The sequence below is a fragment of the Trichomycterus rosablanca genome, chromosome 2 (assembly GCF_030014385.1).
Source record: "Trichomycterus rosablanca isolate fTriRos1 chromosome 2, fTriRos1.hap1, whole genome shotgun sequence".
Lineage (NCBI taxonomy): Eukaryota > Metazoa > Chordata > Actinopteri > Siluriformes > Trichomycteridae > Trichomycterus > Trichomycterus rosablanca.
In genome coordinates, this window is record NC_085989.1 from 48,710,087 (window position 1) to 48,735,450 (window position 25,364).

The 25,364-nt window shown below is 46.7% G+C and overlaps 1 protein-coding gene across 2 annotated transcripts in view; it reads right to left on the minus strand.

Moving 5' to 3' along the window:
- Positions 1-7,514: 7,514 nt before the first annotated feature.
- ep300b (E1A binding protein p300 b) overlaps positions 7,515-25,364 on the minus strand; it is a 65,543-nt gene continuing 47,693 nt past the window's right edge. For both annotated transcript variants that reach the window (XM_063016974.1, XM_063016982.1), the window contains 10 exons: positions 24,849-24,905; positions 24,688-24,765; positions 24,525-24,592; positions 21,524-21,674; positions 18,812-18,958; positions 15,149-15,428; positions 14,860-15,027; positions 12,157-12,318; positions 11,766-12,047; positions 7,515-11,654 (listed from right to left, as the gene is read on the minus strand). In XM_063016974.1, the coding sequence (XP_062873044.1) occupies positions 8,829-11,654; positions 11,766-12,047; positions 12,157-12,318; positions 14,860-15,027; positions 15,149-15,428; positions 18,812-18,958; positions 21,524-21,674; positions 24,525-24,592; positions 24,688-24,765; positions 24,849-24,905 (4,219 nt within the window). In that variant the 3' untranslated portion in view covers positions 7,515-8,828. The remainder of the gene's footprint in view (positions 11,655-11,765; positions 12,048-12,156; positions 12,319-14,859; positions 15,028-15,148; positions 15,429-18,811; positions 18,959-21,523; positions 21,675-24,524; positions 24,593-24,687; positions 24,766-24,848; positions 24,906-25,364) is intronic.

A 25,364-nucleotide genomic window follows, 5' to 3' on the forward strand; every position in this document is an offset into this window, starting at 1 on the left:
TCTTGAGGCCTTAATGCAATTTTAATCAGTCAGTATCAGAATACATGATACGTGCTGCTGCAGACGCTGTACTGACATGTGGGCTCCGTTAGCAAAGCCAATCCTGTCTAGCATGAGACCACCTCAAGACTAGGGATGTAACGATACACTCTACCCACGATGTAATACGATTCATGATACTGGGTTCACGATACGATTTGTTCCCGATTTTTTTAAACAAAATGAAATTGAAGACAAATTATTATAAAAGTTTCCTTTTATTATTTCTTAAAAAAAAAAAAAATACTGTATTTGTGCTGTATCTTTTATTTATCTAAATAATGAAAGTCCTTTTATTTCTAAGGTAGGTACAAACTATGCCAAATAATGCTTATTGTGTAAAACAAACCTGAAATCCAACATTATATAAATAAATGAATAATGCAAATAAAGAAAGTTTCCTCACATAAATACATTTGGCTAAAAAATTCCGAGCCTGGCAACACTGAAGTGACGTCAACCAGGCGAGGTGAATAGTGCCAGTGCCCTCTAATGTTTAAAGTGAATATTGATTTATAAATGAATAACCGATTCGAATCATGGCACATGTGCACCGATTTTTCTTGTGGTGCATCGTTACATCCCAACTCAAGTCTTTATATTGAAGTAAAATTACAAAAAAAGAAACAAAAAAAACTTGTTCCTGTTGACTTGTTCTGTCTATGGCAAGATCACGTTTTAATTCGTATTTACAAAAAAATAAAGTGACATTAAAATGATTTTAGTTGTTATTAAGTGTTCTTTTGAACACTACGGTGCAATTAATAGTTTTCAAACAATTTAAAGGAACATGAATAACAGTTTTTTCTTTGACTGAATGATTTCTATGGCGCTCAGGTGGCGCAGTGGTAAAACATGCTAACCAACTGGATATAAAGAAGCAATCACTGGCTGTGCACGTCGGGCCGTGTGACACCCTTGGCCTTCCTGGATCGGAGGTAAGGGTGGCAGCAGAAACAAGAGAGAGAAACTCCAGTTGGACCCGACTGGACTGGGTGAAAAGGAAGGGACTCGCCCCCTCCAACACGTGTGCAGTAGCCGACTGCATCTTTTCACCTGCACGAGGCGAGTTCATATGCGATCAGCCTTGTGCACGGAGAGCCACACCCTGATCCCATTATTCCTCAACTCTGTGCAATCAATCAGCCAGCAGAGGTCATAATTGCATCAGATATGAGGCCCCTATCCGGCTCCCCACCCTGGATGAACAACAGCCAAACGTTGTACATACAGCCGCCCAGCCCAGCCAGATGGCAGAGCTGAGATTCGATACAATCTGAGAAGCAAGCAGCAAGTAAAAACATCAACATTATTTCACTATTTAATCCACTTTTACAAAAAACAGTTTTGAACAAAACCAGGTTAACTTTACACAAAGTGCTATTGCTGTTCTGTTTGGAGGATAATCAAATTATTTGCTGTTTTTCAGTCTTTGTTGGATATTCGTTTTATATATCACAAAGCTGGTCTTAACTGCTCCAATCCTGGATGTGTAAAACTTTATTTAAAAAAATCCTCGTTGCTTTTGCAGTTCAGATGTGAACAGGAACAGTTAAAGACCTTCTTTACACTGTTAAACATAAAGATGGTATCACACAATTACTTTTATATCCCTACTATCAATCGCTTTTGCTACTTTTACATTTTCGCAGACTTCCCAAGTCTCCCGGAAGTTCTGGGAGTCTCCCGCATATACATAGCGGCTCCCTCATGCCCGCAAGTCAGATAAAATCTCCCGGAATCTAGAACGAGTGGCCAAGAGCGCACACACACACACACACACACACAGACTTTACTCCCCATTGCATATTAAATCCGTTATCTGATATACAATCTAGAGCACTATGTAGGGAACATAAATCAATTGTCTAATATATTGTCTAGTGCACTATGTAGGGCACATAAATCCATTATCTAATATACAATCTAGTGCACTATGTAGGGAACATAATTAATTATGTAATACACTATCTAGTGCACTGTGTAGGGAACATAAATAAATTGTCTAATATATTGTCTAGTGCACTATGTAGGGCACATAAATCCGTTATCTGATATACAATCTAGTGCACTATGTAGGGAGCATAATTAATTATGTAATACACTATGTAGTGCACTAAGTAGGGAACATAAATCCGTTATCTGATATACAATCTAGTGCACTGTGTAGGGAACATAAATCAATTGTCCAATTCACTATCTAGTGCACTACGTAGGGAACAAAAAAAATCATATCGAAAAAACTATCTAGTGCACTATGTATGGAACATAAATTATTTTTTAATGGCAGGGCAAGCCATAGCCTAGTGGTTAAGGTACAGGACTAGTAATCAGAAGGTTGCTGGTTTAAGCCCCACCCACGGCCAGGTTGCTGCTGTTGGGCCCTTGAGCAAGGCCCTTAACCCTTAATTGCTCAGACTGCATACTGTAACTGTAATGTAGGCGCTTTAAATAAAGGCGTCTGCTAAATGCCATAAATGAATAATAATAAATGTAATATACAATCTAGTGCACTATGTAGGGAACATAAAATTATTATCTAGTACACTATCTAGTGCACTAAGTAAGGAACATAAATTCTTTTCTAATATAAAAAGGGCGGTTGTAGCCTAGTGGTTAAAGTACTGGACTAGTAATCAGAAGGTCGCTGGTTCAAGCCCCACCACTGCCAGGTTGCCACTGTTGGGCCCTAAGACTGTATACTGTCCCAGTACTGTAAGTCGCTTTGGATAAAAGCGTCTGCTAAATGCCAAAAATGTAAATATACAATCTAGTGCACTATGTAGGGAACATAAATGTATTATCTTTCACACTATCTAGTGCACTATGTAGTACACATTAATGTGCTTGTGACGCAAACAGTTAGCTTAGTAGCACAGTTAGCAGGTTGGGGTCGAGGTCCGGGTCCGGGGGGTACCTCCCTGAAATGAGTTTTTGCAACTTGGGATATCTGTTTTCGGCATTTAGTAGACGCTTTTATCCAAAAAAACTTACAGTTGTGGCAGTATACAATATAAGCAATTGAGGGTTAAGGGCCTTGCTCAAGGGCCCAACAGTGTAAACCTGGTAGTGGTGAGGATTGAACTGGCAATTTTCTGATTACTGTGACCAGCACCTTAACCACTAGGCTACAGCTACCCTTGCTAAAACGTCTAAACTAAATGAGCCGTTACTGGATGATTTCTGAAGTCTCAGCAGTATCTTTATGACCTCTAGTGGCACTAAACTGAAGAAATCTAAATTACCCTCAGCAAGCAGATCACCAGTTATTCTTTAATTTTAGTTAACAGTACTTGACCAATCTAGATTCTCTTTTTCGTTTTTGCTAAAACAAAAAGACTAAAAAAGTAACTGCCCCTATTTGCAGTTTCCTCTGCTAGTGCCCGTCACACTGAACCATTTTATATTGTTGAACAAAACATCATACAGAAAGAGAGCTTAAACAAATAAAAACACCACCACATTTTACAAACACTGGTTACTTGTTACTGGTTATACATAATTTAATTGGTGACCCAACATAGATATTTGACATCGTCCGGGATTAATTTCAGCAGCCCTGTAGGATATTTAACAATTTTAGATGCCACCCGAAAACCTTTAAGATATAAAGTTCTTTGTGGCCGCTCAGGTGGCGCAGCGGTAAAATACGCTAGCACACCAGAGTTAGGTTTTTCGAATACATCGTATCAAAACTCAGCTCTGTCATCCGGCTGGGCTGGGCTGGGCAGCTGCATGAACAACCAATAGGGCAAAACCATAGGGCAAGCCGGATCATGGGTCCTCATACCTGGCAGTTACGACCTCTGCTGGCTGATTGATGGCGCCAGCACAGAGCTGAAGAATAATGCTGATCAGGGTGTGCCTCTCTGTACACAGTGATGATCGGTATATATGAACTTGACTCATGTGGGTGAAAAATGCAGTCTGTACTGAGCACGTGTCGGAGGGGGCGTGTGTCAGTTGAGAAGCGTACTCAGTCAGCGGTGGAGGGTTGAATCAGTGGAGAATGCAATCAGGGTAATTAGACACGACTAGATTAGGGGAGCAAATTGGGGGGGGGGAGGTTGAAAAAAAAAAAACATTTAAAAAAAAAAAAAAAAAAAAAAAAAAAAAGATAAAGTTCTTTCTTCATCTAAACAAGGACATTCTGGTAATGTTTAGCAGAAACAAACATTATTTCATAGTAGGAAGATTATAGGGACAGACTTTGATGTGGTGGTGTAGTAGTGTTGCAAGTTTGGATGCAACAACTTCCATTTAAAAGGTGGATTTGAAATTCATAAGGAGAACGTTAGATCATTTGTCCATGAGCTGAAGCTGAGGAGTGACTGTGTTATGCAGTCAAGCACTGATTCAAGCTGAATTCAAATACAATAAAAAGAATGAAAGTTTTGGAGTCCTGACTTGAACCCAACAAAGTGTGTTTGTTTATTAGGATTTAAACGTCATGTTTTACACTTTGGTTACATTCATGACAGGAACGGTAGTTACTCATTACACAAGATTCATCAGTTCACAAGGTTATATTGATCAGTCATGGACAATTTAGTGTCTCCAGTTCACCTCACTTGCATGTCTTTGGACTGTGGGAGGAAACCGGAGCACCCAGAGGAAACCCACACAGACACGGGGAGAACATGCAAACTCCACACAGAAAGACCATAAAGTAATGTAGTGAAACGAGAAATTGTGACTATGCAATTCAAGTAGTTGAGGATTAAATGGTTTGATAATGGCAACCTGACAGTGGTGGAGCCTGCACCAGCAACCTTTCGATTACCGGTCCAGTACCCTGACCGCTGAGCTACCACTGCCCACCGAAGTGTCTAATTTACATAAGAGAAGAGTGATACTGTAAGTCCATCACAATAATATGAGGAATCCAGGGTTTGAGTCTCAATGGTGCTGTCAGACGTGATTGGCTTCGTCTTTTGGGATGGCGAACATGCCTAGCCATTGAGGGGTGCACTTGCCAATGCACTCTAAATGCCAGTCCTAAGCCTGGGTGAAATAAGAAGGGTGGCATCGGGAAGAGCATCCAGAGCAAAATAAGCCACCGCGGCGACTCCTAAATACACAACAGAATAAATTTACATTTTCAGCATTTAGCAGACGCCTTTATCCAAAGCGACTTACATTAGTTACAGTATACAGTTTGAGCAATTGAGGGTTAAGGGCCTTGCTCAAGGGCCCAACAGCAGCAACCTGGCAGTAGTGGGGCTTGAACCAGGGACCTTCTGATTACTAGTCCAGTACCTTAACCACTAGGCTATACAAAATGATATGAGTTTCATACCACTGTATGCTACACGTTAGTCTTGGATAACTTTTGAGATGTATCCAAATGTTGACTATACCACCAAGGATGGATGGGTCCAGTTTTGAGTCTTGACCCCCTCATCTTTAATGAGTTTATTTGTATCCTGTTTATTACAGGTTTGGACCGGGATCACTGTAAAGCGGTCAAAGTGCCATCAAGTTGATTCAGACTCCTGGCAACCATACGAATAGTGTTTCTCCAGAGTATCTTGTTCACTGTTCGGGTCTTCAGGCCTCCTAATGACTCGGTTATGTTCGTGTATGCATCCATCTTCTTGCTATTAGCTGTCCTCTTCCTCTTTTACCCTCCAAGCTTACTCATTTGGGTATCCAGGATTGGAGTAAGAGGTTTGGTTAAATTTGGTCGAGGATCCATTTGTTTGTCTTCTCTGCTGGCCAAGGCCTCTCTCAAGTCTTCACCAGGACCAAAGTTCAAAGGCGTAGATATTCGTAATCCTTTTAGCGATTATTATTATAGCTGTTGACTTCTCTGTGCTGATATACATACAGTCCCTGCTCACTATTATTGGCACCCATGAAGTTTAAGTACATAATGTGGAATATCTCCTGGAAAAAAATGAATCAAGTGTAACAGCTTTTTTTTTTCTATAGAGAACTCGTGTTTGATACAAAAGAGGAAATGATAAACATTTAAAACAAAAAACAATGGGAGGGAAAAAAAACCAAAAAACTAAAGCTTGCTGTGGCACTGGTATTGGCACCCTTTACAGTACATCAGTATGGAAACGCATTTTAATTCACCTGTGCTAAATCACAAATGAGAATCACCTGTGATAAATTGTCAGTGCACATGTGACATGAATTACTCAATATATAAAGACTTCAGTGTTTTCAAAAGCCAGTGTTACTCCCTGTTCCTTTGTCACAATGGTGAAGACAAAGGAACTGTTTGAGGACATCAGAAGAGCAAACACAAGACATCCAAAGGGTATAAGGCCATCTCCAAAGACCTTGGTATCCCTGTTTCCACTCATACCAGCACAACACACACTAACACCACCATGTCAGTGTCACTGCAGTGCTGAGAATGATCCACCACCCAAATAATACCTACTCTCTGGGGGTCCTGACCATTGAAGAACAGCATGAAAGCAGGTTAAAAAGGTATATAGAGAAACAGATGGACTACAGTCAGTAATTGTAGAACTTCAAAGTGCTTCTATATGGTAAGTAGAGCTGATAAAATGGACAGTGAGTGTAGAAACAAGGAGGTGGTTTTAATGTTATGGCTGGTCGGTGTAGTTCTGTCCACAATCAAGCAAGCTTTACATCAAAACATTAAATGCTCTGGCAGTGTAAGCTTGCTACCCAATATTCCAGCAGCCTTCTAAATCCCTTTAGCGGTGGGGGGAATTTGGGTTTTCTTATTCACCAGTACTTCAGTGGATTCACACGTAAGGCCAGTCTCGTGCAGGGAGAGTCACACACTGAGCTCCACGTTCCTCCACTTCTGTACAGAGTAGCTACAAACCAGGGTCCTTACACAGAGTCAAATACCCCACCCCCTTGTTTTAGTCCAGTCTTTTCCTACTTAGCAATTTTAGTGGCCAAACTTGTCTGCTACAGGCACTGACAATTGTGCCTGCTAGGGGGCGCCCAGCCGACCGGTAGCAGAGCTGAGATTCATACCTGGGGAGAAGGTATCAAAGTTCAACAAACAGACCAACTCAGCCGCTCAGGTGGCACAGCGGTTAAGTACACTAGCTCACCAGAGTTGGGGTTTTGAATACATCGTATCGAATCTCAGCTCTGCCTTTCCGACTGGGCTGGGCGGCAGCATGAACAAAGATTGGCTGTTGTTCAGGGTTAGAGAGTAAGAAAGTCGGATCATGGGTCCTGCGGCAACTGCGGCCCCTGCTGACTGACTGATGGCGCCTGCACAGGGCTGAGGAATAATGCTGATGGGGGTGTGTCCCTCCGTACACAGTGCCCGTCAAGTGTATGAACTCGACTCGTGCAGATGAAAAATGCAGTCTGTACTGGGGGGGCGTACCGGAGGGGGCAAATGTCAGCTGAGAGGCGTCCTCAGTCAGCGGTGAGGGGTCGAATCAGTATAGAGGACGCAATCAGGGTGATTGGACACGGGAAAAATATAACTAAAAAAGATATAAATAAATAAACAGACCAACTCATTTGAACATCTTCATTTTATTAGAAAAACAGTGTGGAGTCCACAGTTTGTGTTTCCTTTGTACAGTAAAAAATAATTAAAATCAAATTCAAAAGTTCAGCACGATGATGAAAGATTTCTGAGACTGGAGGTAATGAGCGAGTGGATGGACAGTGTCATAATTTCAGGCAGTCACACACACAAACGGGGATGGCAGGACGTGAGGGGCGTCCGCGTGGACACGATGGCTTGGCATCTCAAACAAACATGGCACAAAAGAAAGGAGGTCCATTGGCCAACACCACTACGTCTCATCCTACAATACTGTGTTTCAGAGTTCGTGACAGGACAAAACAGAACAGCGCTGACCTAAAGTCGGCTGGGACCAACGGCACTTACGAACGAAGTCGCGAGGTCTCCGGTCTTTGACTGGACAGTCCGAGTTTCAGCTCAGCTCTTCGGGTTAAAGTCCAGACACGCCACTCGTGTGTTGCTGCATAGTTTTGAAACAACAAGTCAGGCTACGTTACGGGGTGTTCGGGAGAACGCGGTTAGGCGGGAGTCGCCTCTCGTCTGTTTCTTCCGCGGCTGAAATCTGGCAACCGAGCTCGTGAAGGCGAGCGACCAGCGATATGAGACGGGAACAAGAGCGCGGAGATTTGGTAAGGGAAGCCAGGACTGGTAAATTCTGAGGCGGACGGGACGTCTAGGATCCCTCTTGGACATCCACGGGGACAGACTCGGGTGCCGTATGGTTGGTCGTAGCAGTCTCCGGGAGCAAAAGAAAATAAATAACATCGCAACAAATGCAGACATTTCAAGGAAGATATGCATGATGTTCCAATAATCAATCATTCACAAAAAAAAATAAAAATAAAAATAAAAAAAACAATCGTAATCATGACATTTGTAACACTCCAGAGTGTAAAAATAGTAACAGACCGGTTCAAGGAGCAAAAATATATATAAAACAAAACCCATTGCATTGAAGAATTCAGTACAATTTAACAGTTTTAAAATTTTAAAAATAGATCTTAAAAAGGTAAATACACCCCCAGACCCCGTCCCAAAAAATATTACCTGTGTTGTTTTCTCCCAGCTGGAGAAACGAGTTCGTCTTTGTACACAGTTGGCGAGAAAAGGCAACAAAAATGGAAAAAAAAGAACAAAGAACCCCAGACATAATTTAGTGTTCTCTTGTACTTAATCCTCACAATGAATTCCTGCTCACCGCAGCAAGTTCAATTTGTTCAAACAGGAGAAAAAACATTAAATAATTCATAAAAATCGCTAACACTGTCTGAAAAGGTTTCTATCACTACAAAATGTCTAATTGTTACATGTTCACCCCAAGATCCTGCCCACTAGGGGGCAACATGTCGTTCGTTCCCGTCGAGTGGAGTCCCTGCATGCCGCCAAGCTGCGGCGCCATCGAGCTCTGATCGGGAGCGAACCTCCCGGGGTCCATGGCGTTCTGCTGCTGCTGGGAGAGCGGCCCAGGAGGAGGAGGAGGCGGAGCCATGCCGGGTAGATGCTGCTGAAGGTGGGCGGGATGCGGGGAAGCTGCCTGCGTCTGTTGCATTCGCGGGGACGGACTGGAGTGGGGCGGCTGCGACTGCGGCCGGGGCGAGGGCTGGGGCGAGCGCACCTGGTTGCTGAGGGAGTTGGGGTGCGGCTGACCCTGCAGGTGCGGCGACTGCGCCATTTGCTGATGTGGGCTCATGGGATTGTTCTGCTGGGCCGGAGAGGCTCCGCCCAGATGCTGTTGCTGGAGCAGTCGCTGGTGGATCGCTTGCTGGAGCAGCGCTGGAGACGGCGAAGGGTGCGGCCCTCCTTGCGACGGCTGCATCTGTGGACCGCCGCCGTCAGGCCCCTGCTGCATCTGTAAGTGGTGTTGGTGTTGCAGCCTTTGCTGCAAGGCTCCTACAGCTTGTTGTTGACCAGGGTTGCCTGGGTAACTCTGTTGCTGGGGTTGCTGGGACCCCGCTGGCACGCCTGGTTGCATTTGGGGCCCAGTAGAGACCTGCATGTTGCCTTGCTGACCCATGTACCCTTGCTGTTGTTGGAATGTGGCATGGTTCGCCATCTGCTGCTGCTGTTGAAGCTGAAGTTTTTGCTTCTGTCTATTTAACAGCAGCTCTCTGAACTGTGGATTCATGTTGGCAATCTTTGGAGGTGCCTGGCCCGGCATTCCTTGCTGCGGCTGCTGTTGCATCCCTGCGACCTGCTGCTGCATCCCTGCGACTTGCTGCTGCATCCCTGCGACTTGCTGCTGCATCCCCGCGACTTGCTGTTGCTGCAGTAGGGGCCGCTGTGGCTGTTGCATCTGCTGCTGTTGGTGCTGCTGCTGCTGGAGCTGGGCGAGTTGGGATTGCATGTTCATCCCTTGCCCCATATTCATGCCTGGCTGAAGTCCACTGGGATTGACTCCTACCGGCGGGCCACCCATTGCCCCCGGCATCACCTGAGGCCCAGGTGCACCTCCTGTCCCGCTCTTGTAACTGTGCAGCCGCTGCTTTATGAACGCCGCCATCAGCTGTGGGTTGGAGCGGAGAATGTTGAGAACCTGCTGCTGCTGCTGAGGTGAGCTCGGGGAACGCAGCGTCTGCAGAAGTTCCTGCAGGGCTCCCTGAGGAAGATTCCTGACAGACACTCCATCCGCGGCGCCGGCCTGCAGGCTGCCCTGCAGGCTGCCCTGCACCATGTTCATCAAGGCATTGCTGTTTGTGATTTGCTGCTGCTGCTGCTGCGGCTGCTGCATTTGTTGCTGCATGGCTACCACTCCGGGCTGGCCCATCATTTGGGCTCTCTGCTGAGGCGGCATCCCTTGTCCCGTCCATTGCTGCTGAGGAGGCTGGAGCTGAGCGTTGGCCCTCTGCTGCAGCTGCACCTGCGAGGGGAGCTGTGCCTGCACGTTAGCCTGCGGTACAGGTTGCTGCTGCATTGGGCCAGGGCCTGGTCCTGGGCCTACCATTCTTCCCAGAGGTCCCTGCTGCTGCTCCATCTGGTTTCTGGCCACAGTAGCTTGCGTCTGGGGAGGTAGCCCGGATCCACCTACCATACCAACGCCTGGATGAGCCATCCCCATCTGCCCCTGGGGCTGTTGGTGATGAGGGTGAGGTTGCATCATGCCTGCCTGGGTAGCTTGTCTCTGAAGCAGATGAACTTGAGCCATCTTCCTTTGCGCATCTGCCATCTGCTGGATCCTCATTGCGGTTTCCACAGCTGCCGGAGGAGGACCTGAGGGTGTCTGGGACTGCTGGAGGGGCTGTTGGGGCATCGGAGCAACCCCAGAACCATTAGGTTGCGGTGAAGGGCTCGCCGGACCCAGGCCTGGTTTGCCCATGGGCTGAGGGTGGGGAGAAGAACCTGGAGGTCGAGGGGCATACTGAGCCACGCTGTTGGGGTGCGGTGACTGTCCTGCCTGGTGCTGGGGAGAGCTCATCATTCCCAGACCACCTTGCATTTGCTGAAACTGCTGATGCTGTGGGGGCATGTTGGCCTGCTGTTGCTGCTGAAGCTGAGGATTTGCGCCCGCCATGCCCACCATGCCAGTCTGAGGTAGGGGTGTATGACTCTGTTGGTTGGGTGTCTGAGGTGTAGCAGGCTGCGTACCAACCGAGGTCGGCGTGCTACGACCCGTGGTGCTGTTGTTTCCCGGCGATGGAAGACCTCCTCCCGGCGGACCGCCCCCGATGGGAGGCTGCCCAGACCTCTGCATGATAGCCATGCGCCTACGCAGCATCTGCGCCTGTTGCAGCCTCTGCTGCAGCTGCTGCTGACGTAGCTTTTGCTTGATGTTGAGGCAGAACGGCACGGGGCACTTGTTCTCCTGGCAGTGTTTGGCGTGGTAGCAGCACAGCGCGATGAGCTGCTTGCAGATGGGACAGCCGCCGTTGGTCTTGCGCTTGCAGCTCTTGGTGTGCTGCACCACCCGCTTCATTTTCTGGCAGGACGGCAGGGAGCAGTTCGCGTTGCGGCACTGGCAGGCGTGAACCAGGGACTGGATGCAGCGCTGGATGCTGAGACGGCGAGCGTCTCCGGGGTTCTGGGTCGCCGAAGTCGCCTGGTTGCTGGTCTCGTCGTCTAGGCCCAGACCAAGCTTCTCCATCTTGTGCTCATGACCCTTGGTTTTGTAGCAAGCGATGCAAAGGTCATAGTCCTGCAAGAGAATAAAGCAAGTCTTTAGTAGATCTAGAAAACGACCCGGCCTTGACCTATCGCCACGGCTGGTGCTCTTTCTGGTGTCTGGCGCATCGACGACCTCACTTACCTCACACACAGTGCAGTGGAAGCGCGTCTCCACGTGCAGTTTGCACTCGTTGCAGGTGTACACGAAGCGGTCCTGACTCTGGTTGTGGAGTTCCACCAGCATGCTCATGGAGCTCCACATGGCCCGTCGCAGAGAGCTGAACTCCAGGTGCTTGTCCCGGCCCAGGGTCAGGAAGGCGTCGCGTCCGTCCATCAGATCGCAGGCCATCAGGGGGTCCGGCTCTACGATGGGAGGTAGGGAGTTGGCGGTCGGCCCGGCGATGAGACGGATCACGAAAAAGACCTGCGACACAAGGCGGAGTGAGTGAGCGAGTCCCGAGAGGTCAAAAGCAAACAAGCCACGTCGGTACAGGCCGATTGGCGCCTTCTTGAGTGGCGCCCGAGCGGATTACCTCTTTGTGTTTCTCCATGGTGGCGTAGAGCTTCTGGGACAAGTCGTTCGAGACGTTAGGCATGCCTGGTTTCTTCTTGTTTGCTCGACTTGTGTTGTTCTTGCTCTTGCTGGTCTTCTTGTTGTTCTTCTTCTTGGCGTTCTTGCTGTCACTGCTCGTGTCCTGCAGCGACAAACAAGACGGAAACGTTTGTCAGAGGCAGCGGACGACCACTGAAAGGGGAGCCACCTGTATAATTTGGCTAATACATTATTCTGGGTTTGCCAGTTTATTTAATGTGACTTTTTTTTCTATTTATTTAGTGTAGTCAATCTGTCTTCCGCTGCTGGTGGATCCCTGATTGCAGTCGAGGTAGGTATATTGCTGCTCACGCCTCCTCTGATCCGCGAGCAGCCCTTGGCGGAACCCCTTCTCACCTATGCACTCTGCATAGGCACCTCTCTATCTGATAATCAGGGTCCTTACACAGCGTTTGAAGACCCCACCCACGTAGTCCGGTCATCCCTCCCTAGCAGAAACGTGTCTGCTGCAGGCACCGCCGATTATGCCCGCTAGAGGACACCCAGCCGACCGGTGGCAACGTCGAGTTTCGAACCGAGGAGTTCAGAATCTCGGCGCTGGTGTGCTAGTGAAATATCCCGCTGCGCCACCTGGGCGCCAGCCTGTTTAATGTGACCTCTTGTTTCAGATTCATTCTGGGAGATCAAATCAGGTCCGTGTGTTCTCACTGCTGGGCGTTTTGGTAAGAGCCATTAGGAGTATTTATTATAATTTGTGTATGTGCCTTTTAAAAGATCGCAGGGGGCACAGTGGGATATTCCACTAGGGCACCAGCGCTGAGATTCTACTCCTCAAGTTTTTTTGCGTAATTGCACTAATTTGAGAGAGAGTCCCCCTCCGGCTTTAAGTCCCACCCCCTATCTGAACAACAGGCCAATCGGTGTTCATGTAGCCACTCAGCCTCGAGCCGGTAAGGCAGAGCTGGATTCGATACCATGTATCCGAGATCTCAGCTCTGGTGAACAGCGTGTGTTTTTACCGATGCGCCACCTGAGCGGCTCCTCCCCGAGTTTGAATCTTAGCTCATCTACCGGTCAGCTGGGCGCCCCCTAGCTGCCACAATTGGCAGTGCCTGCAGTGGACAAAACTGGCCACTAAAGTCAGCTAGGTAGAAAAAAGGACTTAAAAATGGACGGGGTCTTTGATACTGTGTTGGAACCCTGGTTAGTACCCCGAGGTGCCTGTACAGAAGTGGAGGCCATCGGGGGCTTTAGCAGCGAAAGACTAAGTGGCTACGATGAAATTGGGAGTCAAAGAGAAAACATACATACAAAGAAAAAAGACCACAATGCCTTTGCTAACACACACCCGACCATGGCATGAGCTGGCATTGCACCAATACAATAAAAAAAAAAAAGAGATGCAGGCATCAGGGTGGAGTAGTGCCAGCACCCTGGACAAGCAGGGAAACATTCCAGGTCAGGTTTGGGCCAATTGGAGGCTGGTTATGGGACCCAGCCAATGTCCAACACTGTTAGATCTTATTATCAGCCTTTGATCTCTGATCGGGGCTTTATACACTATATGACCAAAAGTATTGGGACGCCCCTTCTAATTCCCGAATTCATGTGTTTCAGACACAGCAACTGCTGACCGGTGTAAATCAATCAATTATATGAGAGAAAATTATATGCGTCCTACTTTGCAGCAACCCCCAATGAACAGCTCTTGAATGAACTGGAACATCGACCGTGGATTTCTAGATCAACATCAGTGCCCAGAATACAAATGCTGTTTAGACCGAATGGGCAAAAATTCCCACAGGCATATTTGTGAGAAGCCTTCTCAGAAGAGCGGCTGTCGTTCTAGCTGAAACGGGACGTCCAGCAGGCTTATGGTCAGGCGTCCAAATACTTATGTTCATTTTCATTTGACATTCACGGCAAGGAAAAACTTCCTGTAATTTTCAGGGAGATTTTCCTTGCCACAGTCGCCCTCGGCTTGTTTAACAGGGGTTTTTGTATCTGTTGGTCCTGGATTTTGTAAAGTTGCAAACCTGCCCTAAAGATACAACTGAACTTTATAGGTATACAATTACTGACTGGAGCACATCTATCGCTCTGAGACCTCCCAGCACGGCAATGACATTAACACCGTCATGACATATGAGTACGAGTGTAGCAGGTGAAGCTGTGTTGTTGGGATATTTAAAGAGAGTTTTTAAATCCCAACAACACTGCTGTACCTGCTGCACTCATACCCTAACAGCACACAGTACCGTGTCAGAGTCATTGCACTGCTGAGCATATTTCAATGGGGTATTTTTATTGATAAATGGCGTATTAAAGGAGTGTGGGTTAGTGCGCAGTGTTACAGATAGGCTCCAGTTAGTAATTGTATACCCACAAATGCTCAGTGAGTGTTTATTTATACTTCCTAATACCTCCTCATACTTCAAGGGTAGCAGTAGCTGGTAGAAGGTTGCCGGTTCAAGCCCCACACCCCCCAAGTTGCCACAGCTGGGCCACTGAGCAAGGCCCTTAACCCCTCAACTGCTCAAATAGAATTCAGTCATAATAGTAAATGCTAAATGTGAGCGAGTCTTGGATTGCGGTTTCCGGGCCGGCGTGTCCCAATTTTCCCAGCCGTCTTGGTTTTGGCGCATCTGCCCCCCTCCCCCGACTCCGGTGTAGTTAGACTCACATCAGCAGTTTCATTCTCAGCACTGTTCTCCTCGCGCTTCCTCTCCTCCTCCTCCTGCTCTAGCTCCTTGATGCTCTCCTCCAGCACGTTGGGCCAGAAATCGCCCTCGAAGTACGGCAGCTCCTTGGCGCTCGTCAGACGATCCTCGGTGGCCTGTTTGAAGATGTCCTGAGAGAGAAAAAAGGGGGCGGGGGCAGAGAATGTGAGGCAGAGCTAATCCAAAAGACTACAGAAATTACAAATAAGTGAAGTAAAAATGACCCCCGGTTCCCGGTCGGACCGTCGGTACCTTGTAGTCGTGCACGATGCGCTCGGCGACGGCCTTGTCCAGCATCTTCTTGTACCACTCCTGCAGCCGTTTGGGTTTGGGGATCTTCTGATCCGGGGGGTGACAGTGGAAGATGTAGTCGTCGCCCTCGCTGGGCGGACACGCCCAGATGTGGCCGGTGGTGAAGCCCAGCTTCTTGACGTACTCCAGGTAGCCCACCAGGATCTCGTGGTACACGCCGGTCCTCAGGTGACGGGGCTGGAAGAAGTGCACGCTGTCCAGGTAGGAGATGTACACCCGCCTGTACGAGGGGGAGGAAACGAGCGTCGGTAAAAAGTAATCACACCCCTGTTTGAACGTTAGATTTTTTTATTATGGGCACCCTTGGTTTTAAAACTATCTGGACCAGTCATGTGCCAACATGAGGGTGACCATACGTCCTCTCTTTCTCTCTGACCTCTTTTTAAATAGAGGTTATGATCATTGCAGTAATAGCGCCACATTCTGTCAAAATAGCTGTTCTCCCTTTTAGGGCGTCCAATCGCCCGATCGCGTCGTGCTTCCTCTCCACCAATGCCGATCCCCGCTCTGACTGAGGAGAACGAAGCTCACCCACGCCCCCTCCGACACCTGGGCAGCAGCCGTATGCATTTTATCACCTACACTTTGACGAGTGCAGTGCAGCTCAGCGTTGTGTACGGAGAGACACACCCTGAGAGCACTCTTTTCTCATCTCTGTGTAGGCGCCACCAATCAGCCAGCAGAGGTCATAATTGCACCAGTCATGGGAGAGAGACCCCGTCCGGCTTAGTCCCGCCCATATCTGAACAACAGGCCAATCGTTGTTCATGTGGCCGCTCAGCCTTAGCCGGCAGGCAGAGCTGAGAATCGATACGATGTATTCGAGATCCCAGCTCTGGTTCAAGCGTGTGTTTTTACCACTGCGCCACCTGCGCGGCAAGTGTCCCCTTTTTAAAACCGAAATATGGTCATCCTAGCCAACATAGCAGCTCTGAAAAGCTCGGGTCAGATCCTGTGGGGTCTCGTCCTAACCTAACAGAATTTAGGAATGAGTCTGGAAAGGTCACGGCAACCTGCTGGACAATTCAACCACTACCCAGAATTCCCTTCTTGGCATGGGCACCTAATATAACCACCCTAGCTGGTGCGACATCCAAACCAACTGTTCAGCTAGAACAGACACCGCTCTTCTGAGAAGACTTCTCACAAGACTGTGGGAATTTGTGCCCATTCAATCAAAAGAGCATTTCTATGATTGGCCATAGTTTCTTTAAACTGAGCTTACGTGTCTTTATTGAGCTTGCTTTGTGCACAGAGACAGGAAAGGGCCTTCCCTAAACTTTTGGAGGCATATCTTTTTCTTCATATACAGTGGAACCTTGACTTACGAGTTTAATTCGTTCTGTGATCAAGCTCGTAACTCAATTTGCTCGTCAATCAAATTTCCCCATTAAAATGAATTGAAATGCTATTAATCTGTTCCAGCCCCCCAAAAACCACACCGATCTTTTTGTTACGTGTTTTTAAATAAGAAAAATGTATTTTATAAATAACAAAGAATGCATAAAAAAATAATAATACATAATAGAAGAGAATGTAAAGAAATAAACTGGTTTTATTAAGTGTATTTACCTTGAAAATCAGACGAAGATGCTGGCGGAGGTGGAGATTAGGGATGTCGGGGCCGATCAAGGCATTTTTTAACTGATCGGAATCGGCTTTACTAATGCCGATCCTAATTCCGATCTTTTGTTTTACGTCAGCATGTCCGCTGTGTGGAAATACTTTAAACTGGAAAGTGAAAGTCCAACAGCGGTGTAATGTCTGCACTGTGAGCGTTTCACGAGGCGGTAGTAGCAGAGCTTCGTTCATTACTGTACAATTTTACTGTTTATATGGTGTGTGAGTCAAAGATTACTCCGGTTTACAAAACAACGTAGTCATGCACTGGTTTAATAAAGAAATAAATACACGGTATATTCACATATTGTCGAGAGCATAACACTTTATTAACTTCTTCTGTTACGGTACTGAATAGCAGACAGCTAGAGTGAAGCACGCTATTCCATGCACTATGGAAGCCCCAAAGGGTCAAAACACACTCACTTCGCATAGAAACGTCCATCAAACCCTTGTCACAATACAAGAACTTTAAGAACTGGCTTTCCTTCATAACAAAAGAGCCTTTCCATTTTATTTTGGTATTCAGGTTTTACTGTAATGCTTTTAAGTAACTTTTTTTTCTTATATTCAAGTTAAGCTGCTACACAGATTTCTGTTCATTTTTAGTGTATCACTGCATTAAACAGATTTTTTTTCTTTTAAAAGTAAGTTTAAAGTAAAACTGTAATTATCTAAATCATTTTGATTGATTTTGTAAAAATACAAAAACATTAAGTAATAGTTTGGATGCAGCATTTTTCCCTTCAGCAGTGCAGAGCTATTCAGTTGTTAAACATATATACTGGATTAATTTGAATAACTGTAATGTACTTGAAGTGTGCACTGTGTGAACAGTATTATCTAGTTCTTATCTAGACAATATCTAGAAAATACAAGTATCGGTTTGAGACTCGGTATCGGATCGGGATCAAAATTAATAATCGGGATCGGTATCGGGAACAAAAAAACGTGATCGGGACATCCCTAGTGGAGATTGGTGGAGGGCTCTATCACTTAACTTACTCGCTACACACTTAATGCTACAATATACTGCTAAATTTAAAGTACACACTATGCTACACTTTATCGCTAAACTTCATTGTTACTTTTTTTTTTTATATATTTTTTTTTACTCCACTTTCGCCACACTTTCCTCACTTTCCTCGCTTTCACTTGCTTGTACGGCAAGATAACCAGGTGAACTGAACGCTCGCTGGGCTACCTAGTGGCGGGTGGCGTAAGCTCGCTTGCTCATAGCTCAGATCTCGGTTCGTATCACAAAGCAAAAAAATTGACCAAGCGACGGCTCGTATCTCTGAAAATTCGTAAGCTGGGTCACTCCATAAGTCAAGGTTCCACTGTAATTGATTTCTTTCAGCTGTTTGCAGCTGTTGTGGCTGAAACACATGAATTCAATTAGAATGAGCGGTGGTAGCAGGACTAGTTTAAGCCCCACATCTGCCAGGTTGCCACTGTTGGGCCCTTAACCTTGAATTGCCCACAATGTATATGGTCAATATTGTAAGTCGCCTTGAATAAAAGCGTCTGCTAAATGCTCAAAATATAAATGTGTCCCAATACTTTTGTCTGTTTTGTGTGTATGAAGATTTTTTTGCCACTCTAACCATCCTCCTCACAAGGTCCAGCTCTGATTTACATTTGCCTGGTTTAAAAAGGTCAATGGACTTTTGCTAGGCTTCCACACACAGGTGAAAGAGTAAGATAATCTGACTCCTGCGTCACCTCATGTTTATACTCCCAGTAATGAAGGTTCCTAAACACTACAATGAGGCAAAGGGGCAAACAAAGGGGTGATTAAGACTCCCAGGTCTCCTCAGGGACTGAATTTGATGTAGCCACGCCCTACTTGTGAGTAGTGTGAGATGTGTCTGGGATTTGTAGTATCAACAGTGTGTCCTATACACAGACAGGCCGGATATAATTGCACCTCAGGCCAGATGTGATGAAGACCGGGTGTACGTGGTGTGTATTTTCTCTCACCTCTGATTGGGCGGGGGACAGTCGGAGCCGTATTCCTGGACGTGCATTCCGAAAAAGCAGACGTCCACGCCGTTGATGTCCTCGAAGGCGAACATGGCTTTGGTTCTGTACGGGAAGGACTCGGCCATCTCGCCACTGTCCACAAACCTGTTACACACAAGTAAACCAAATCAGATCACTTATACTGGCAACGTCACATCAACACAGCAGTACAGAATAAAAGCTGGGGTCAGAGCGCAGGGCCAGACGTTGTACAGCAGCCCTGGAGCAGAGAGGGTGAAGGCCTCCGCGTACTTCCTGCGAAACTACGTTCACGAGCGTCGCATTTATAATGTTCACAAAGTTCCATGACTACCGAAAAACGATGGCTGCATACAAAATCGCATAGTTGAACAGTCTGTACTGAATTAGAGGCAGTGCGCACTGCTCGGCCGGTACAGAAGCAAGTGTGCCCACACTGCCCGCTCCTGCGGACTGTTCTGTATGAAAGTAGCGATTTCGGACGCAGCCCATAATCACAGTTGAGACGCTCCTCAAAATCCATGTTTGTTTTCATGACACGCTTCTTGTTTTAACCGACCAATCACAGGCGTTGTCGTGGAGTGACGTCGTCCGCGGAGTTCGCCCAGCTTCCACGTGCGCGACGAGGCGAGCGAAGCGTCTGCGTGACGTCCGTGGTCGTTCGCTTTCTCCGCAGTTACATCACATCGGTCGCCGAAGCCAGGCGAACGTCGTCTCCGCATGAAGTATGCTGAGGGCCTTGCTCAAGGACCTAACAGTGGATTCAAACCCACAACCTTTGGGCTGATAGCCCACTAGGCTACTGTTACACAAGTGTAGTTCTGAGTGAAAGTCTTAGGTGTGTCGTCCCTTAATATGTAAACACATTACATTTAAATGATATTATATATAAATACACACATTATAAATACATATTTACACACACACACACACAGACACACACTACATGGACAAACGTATCTGGACCCCTGACCATGAGCTTGCTGGACGTATGGCTGGGCACTGAAACGAGACTCTGCTTCCACATGGGGGTGATATGAGATGATAAACACCCGTGTGTTAGAAATGGAAGCAGTGTTTTCATTGCTGATGTAGCGATCTCTAATTGTTTATTCCTTCTGCGCGGCCCGGTAATAAATGACCCACGGCCCGGTGGTTGGGGACCGCGGGTATAGAATAAAGTAGAGGAGATATCCCAACTAGTCTGGAAGCTGGGGTCAGAGCGCAGGGCCGGCCATTGTACAGCACCCCCTGGAGCAGAGAGGGTTAGGGGCCTTGCTCAAGGACCCAACAGTGGATTCAAACATACAACCTTTTGGGTGATAGTACACTATGCTATTACTGTAGTTTAGTTCTGAGTGAAAATCTTAGGTGTGTCGTCCGTCAATATGTATACACATTAAACTGAAATGATATATATACACACACACACAGACACACTCTACATTACTATAAAAATATTTGGACGTCTGACCATAATTAGCTAGAACAGCTGCTTTTCTAAAAAATGTCTGTGGGAATTTGTGCCCATTTAGGCAAAACATGTATGGCTGGGCACTGAAACGAGACACTGCTTCCACATGGGGGTGATATGAGACGATAAACACCCGTGTGTTAGAAAGGGAAGCAGTGTTTTCATTGCTGATGTAGCGATCTCTGATGTAGTGGTAATAAATGACCCGTGGCCCGGTGATTGAGGACCACTGGTATAGAATAAAGTAGAGAAGATATCCCTGGGGTCAGAGCGCAGGGCCAGCCATTGTACAGCTCCCCTGGAGCAGAGAGGGCCCAACTATGGATTCAAACCCACAACCTTTCGGCTGATAGCCCACTAGGCTGCTGTTACACAAGTGTAGTTTTGAGTGAAAATCTTAGGTGTGTCAGTTATTATATATAAATGTATTATATATAAATTCACACACACACTAATGCACAAACGTACACAAATACAAGGATTTTATATATATATACACACACGCTACATGGCCAAAAGTATCTGGCCGCCTGACCATGAGCTTGCTGGACGTCCCATTCAAAACAAATGGTATTAAAACAGAGTGGCCTCTGTGTGAGCCAGAACAGCTGCTTTTCTGAAGTATGTCTGTGGGAATTTGTGCCCATTTAGTCAGAAGATGACTGCCTTTGTATGGCTGGCCACTGAAAGCCTCAGTTGATGTTCTGATTCATTCCAGAGCTGCTGCTGAGTGGGGCTGAGGTCTGGGCTCTGTGCAGCTTTTCTTCATGTCTATATAGGGGCAGAGGGCCTTCCCTAAACTGTTGCTGTAGTGCAGGTGCTTATTTCACCTGTTGGCAACTGTTGTGGCTGGAACACATGAATACAGTAATTGGAAGGGGCGTCCCAATATCTTTGTCCACATAGAGTAGTTATATACTGTATGTGCTGGTTGCCAGTTAGATCCCTTATAAACCTCAGATAAATTTGTTCTCTGGACAGTCTTTACCATACTGATAGACCTCACAAAAACTAAATGTAGCGTCCTGCATGAGATTTAAAGCAACATTTACAGCTACAAAAGGTGCAAATACTTTTTGGATCCCCTCTTTTACTTTTTAAATGTAATAAAAGACGATAAAAGATTTAATCCCCTCTTTTCTCTACAGATCATCAGAAAACAGCCAATCAGAGAGCAGAAAAGCTAGAAACGTCATGATCGTCGCTGTAGATCGTACCTGGACTTCATGCCCGGCTTCACCTCTACCGTTTTGTCGGACACGTGCACCACCCGAATGGTGACCTCGCCGGCCTCCGGGTGGCTCTGCCGCTTCAGGTAGTCGTTCACCCGCGTCTCCAGGAAGTTCCCCAGCTTGGTCTGAGGAAGTCCTGCAGGAAATCAGGAGGAGAAAATGAAGCCTACACGTCAGAGTGCTCGCAGAAAGTACTAATGTACCTACTGTCTCATTTTACTATAGATATGATGTCTGTTCACAACAAATGGCTAAGTAAAATATAAACAAAGAACCCTGAGAACATCAGAGGAACCCGGACATGTGGTACAGTGAAAGTGCCAATCCTAAAAATGTAGGACACAGCGGGGTTAGTGGCATCTACGAAATCCAGGACTGTACTGGGAAACGCAGCCAAACTGGGACTGAAGGGACACAGGCAAAACGGGACCGAATAACAGGAGAAACAGACAAAAACAGACCAAACTGGGACCGTTAGAGGGAAGCGGCTCACTGACCAAGAGTGCAAGAGGGAAACGCAGGTCCCCAGGATCATATGGGGAAACGCAGGCAGACTGGGACTGTAAGGTGGGAACACAGGCCGTAAAGAAGACACGCAGGTCCCCAGGATCATATGGGGAAAATGCAGTATATGGAAACGCAGGCAAACTGGGACCATATATGGAAATACAGGCAAGGGAGAAATGCAGGCAAAGTGGGACATAAAGGGGGAAAGTCGGGCAAAATGGGAGCATATAAGGAAAACGCAGGCAAACTGGGACTATAATGGGAAAAAGCAAACAAACCAGGGTGGTAAGGGGAAAACACAGCTCCCCAGGATCATATAGGAAAACACAGGCAAACTGGAAACATATGAGGGAAATGCAGGCAAACTGGAGACATAAGAGGGAAACGCAGGCAAACTGGGACCGTATATGGAAAGGCAGGCAAACTGAAACCGTATATGGAAACGCAGGCAAACTGGGACCGTATATGGAAAAGCAGGCAAACTGGGACCGTATATGGAAACGCAGGCAAACTGGGACCGTATATGGAAACGCAGGCAAACTGGGACCGTATATGGAAACGCAGGCAAACTGGGACCGTATATGGAAACGCAGGCAAACTGGGACCGTATATGGAAACGCAGGCAAACTGAAACCGTATATGGAAACGCAGGCAAACTGGGACTGTATATGGAAACGCAGGCAAACTGAAACCGTATATGGAAACGCAGGCAAACTGGAGCTGTATATGGAAACGCAGGCAAACTGAAACCGTATATGGAAACGCAGGCAAACTGGGACCGTATATGGAAACGCAGGCAAACTGGGACCGTATATGGAAACGCAGGCAAACTGGGACCGTATATGGAAACGCAGGCATACTGGGGCTGTATATGGAAACGCAGGCAAACTGAAACCGTATATGGAAACGCAGGCAAACTGGGACTGTATATGGAAACGCAGGCAAACTGGGGCCGTATATGGAAACGCAGGCAAACTGGGACTGTATATGGAAACGCAGGCAAACTGGGACCGTATATGGAAACGCAGGCAAACTGGGGCCGTATATGGAAACGCAGGCAAACTGGGGCCGTATATGGAAACGCAGGCAAACTGGGGCCGTATATGGAAACGCAGGCAAACTGGGGCCGTATATGGAAACGCAGGCAAACTGGGAACGTATATGGAAACGCAGGCAAACTAGGACTGTATATGGAAACGCAGGCAAACTGGGACCGTATATGGAAACGCAGGCAAACTGGGGCCGTATATGGAAACGCAGGCAAACTGGGGCCGTATATGGAAACGCAGGCAAACTGGGAACGTATATGGAAACGCAGTCAAACTGGGAACGTATATGGAAACGCAGGCAAACTGGGACCGTATATGGAAACGCAGGCAAACTGGGGCCGTATATGGAAACGCAGGCAAACTGGGGCCGTATATGGAAACGCAGTCAAACTGGGACTGTATATGGAAACGTAGGCAAACTGGGACAGTATATGGAAACGCAGGCAAACTGGGGCCGTATATGGAAACGCAGGCAAACTGGGGTCGTATATGAAAACGCAGGCAAACTGGGGCCGTATATGGAAACGCAGTCAAACTGGGACTGTATAGAGGGTGAAACAATAGGCAAAGCCATAATGTAAAGGGGAAAACACAGGCTGACCAGGAGCGGGAAATGCAGGTTCCCAGGATCATATCAGAAAATGCAAGGAACCGAGACCTTAAAGAGGAAACGGCAGGCAAACCCACATCGTAAGTACATGTAAATATAGGCTGACCAGGAGTGTTAGAGCAAAGATTCACAGGATAATATGGGGAAATGCAAGCAAACTGGGACTGTAAAGGGAAAACAGGTACACCAAGACTATCAAGGAATAAGACCGACAATCCGGACTGTTATGGGTAAATGGCGTAAGGGGGAAACACAGGCAAACCAGAAGCGCAAGGGGGGATGAGCAAGATAACTGGGAGAATCTGGGGGAGACGCAGGTCCCCGGGACTGTATGGGGAAACTGGAACCATAGGGGGGAAACGCAGACAAACTGGAAGCATATGAGGGAAACACAGGCAAACTGGAAGCGTAAAAGGGGAAAAGCAGACAAACTGGAACAGTAAGGGAGAAATGCAGGCAAACTGGGACCATATATGGAATTGCAGGCAAACCCAGACATTAAGGGGGAAATAAAAGCAACTGGGACAGAAAAGGGGAACACAGGCAAACTGGGACTCCATGTGGAAATGCAGGCAAACCAGGGCCATAGGGGGAAACACTGAAAAGTGGAACTGTAAGGGGAAAATGCAGGAAAACGAAGATTCGGGACTAAAGGTGCAATGTGGACGGAGAACACGTCCCCAAAAATGGGAGCGCAGGGGAAGAACACGTCCCCAAAAATGCAGTAGGAACAACAATTAAGTACCACAGTGCATTGATTATGTCCTGTAATGTGCTACTGTTCTACTGACCAGTCAGACACGGAGAACCGTCCACTTACTTTTGGCTGCATATTTATTCTCCTTCCTGGTCTTGTTGGACTTCTTCAAACAGGCGTCACACACGAAGCTGAAGAGAGATAAACACAGCGGGGTAAGAAATCTGGACCCGATCAGTGCAGCTTCGTTACTGCTGCCGCCGTGTGGATCAGCGGTGTCGCTCACCCTGACGGCCATATCGTCTCGTTGTGCAGGACGCAGATCTGATGCATCTTACGTCCACAGTCCAGACATTCCACGAACCTGCAGGAACAAACAGTGCCGTTATTAATGGTGCTACAACTGATTTATCAACACTCAACCAATGCAGGAGTGAAGGAACCTACAGCTCCGGGTCCAGTGCGTCGTTCTTCATCTTCTCAAACTGGTCTTTATTAATAGATCTGCACAAATACAAACAACAAACGATTAAACAGAAACCAAACACATCCTACCAGCCCTCACAGCTAACAAAGACTTTTTATCTCTGGATTTGTCCCTTTTTATCTTCCGAATGTAGTCATATCCAGTTCCCAACTGTGGATCCTTAGCTGTTTGCACAACCCCTGATCTGATCAAGCCCCATATGTGTTTAAAAAGCACAGATTAAACTGAGCAACATCATTTACAGATAAAATAATAAAGCTGCTCCTGTTAGGTGTCGCCACAGCAGATTATTCATCTTACAGACAGATACATTATAAATAGATACAGACAGACAGATGGACAGACAGGTAGATTGATAGACTGACAGACAGACAGATAAATAAACAGATACAGATGGATAGATACACAGACAGATAAATACACAAATAGATAGACAGACAGATAGATAGATGGCTAGACAGACAGACAGATAAATA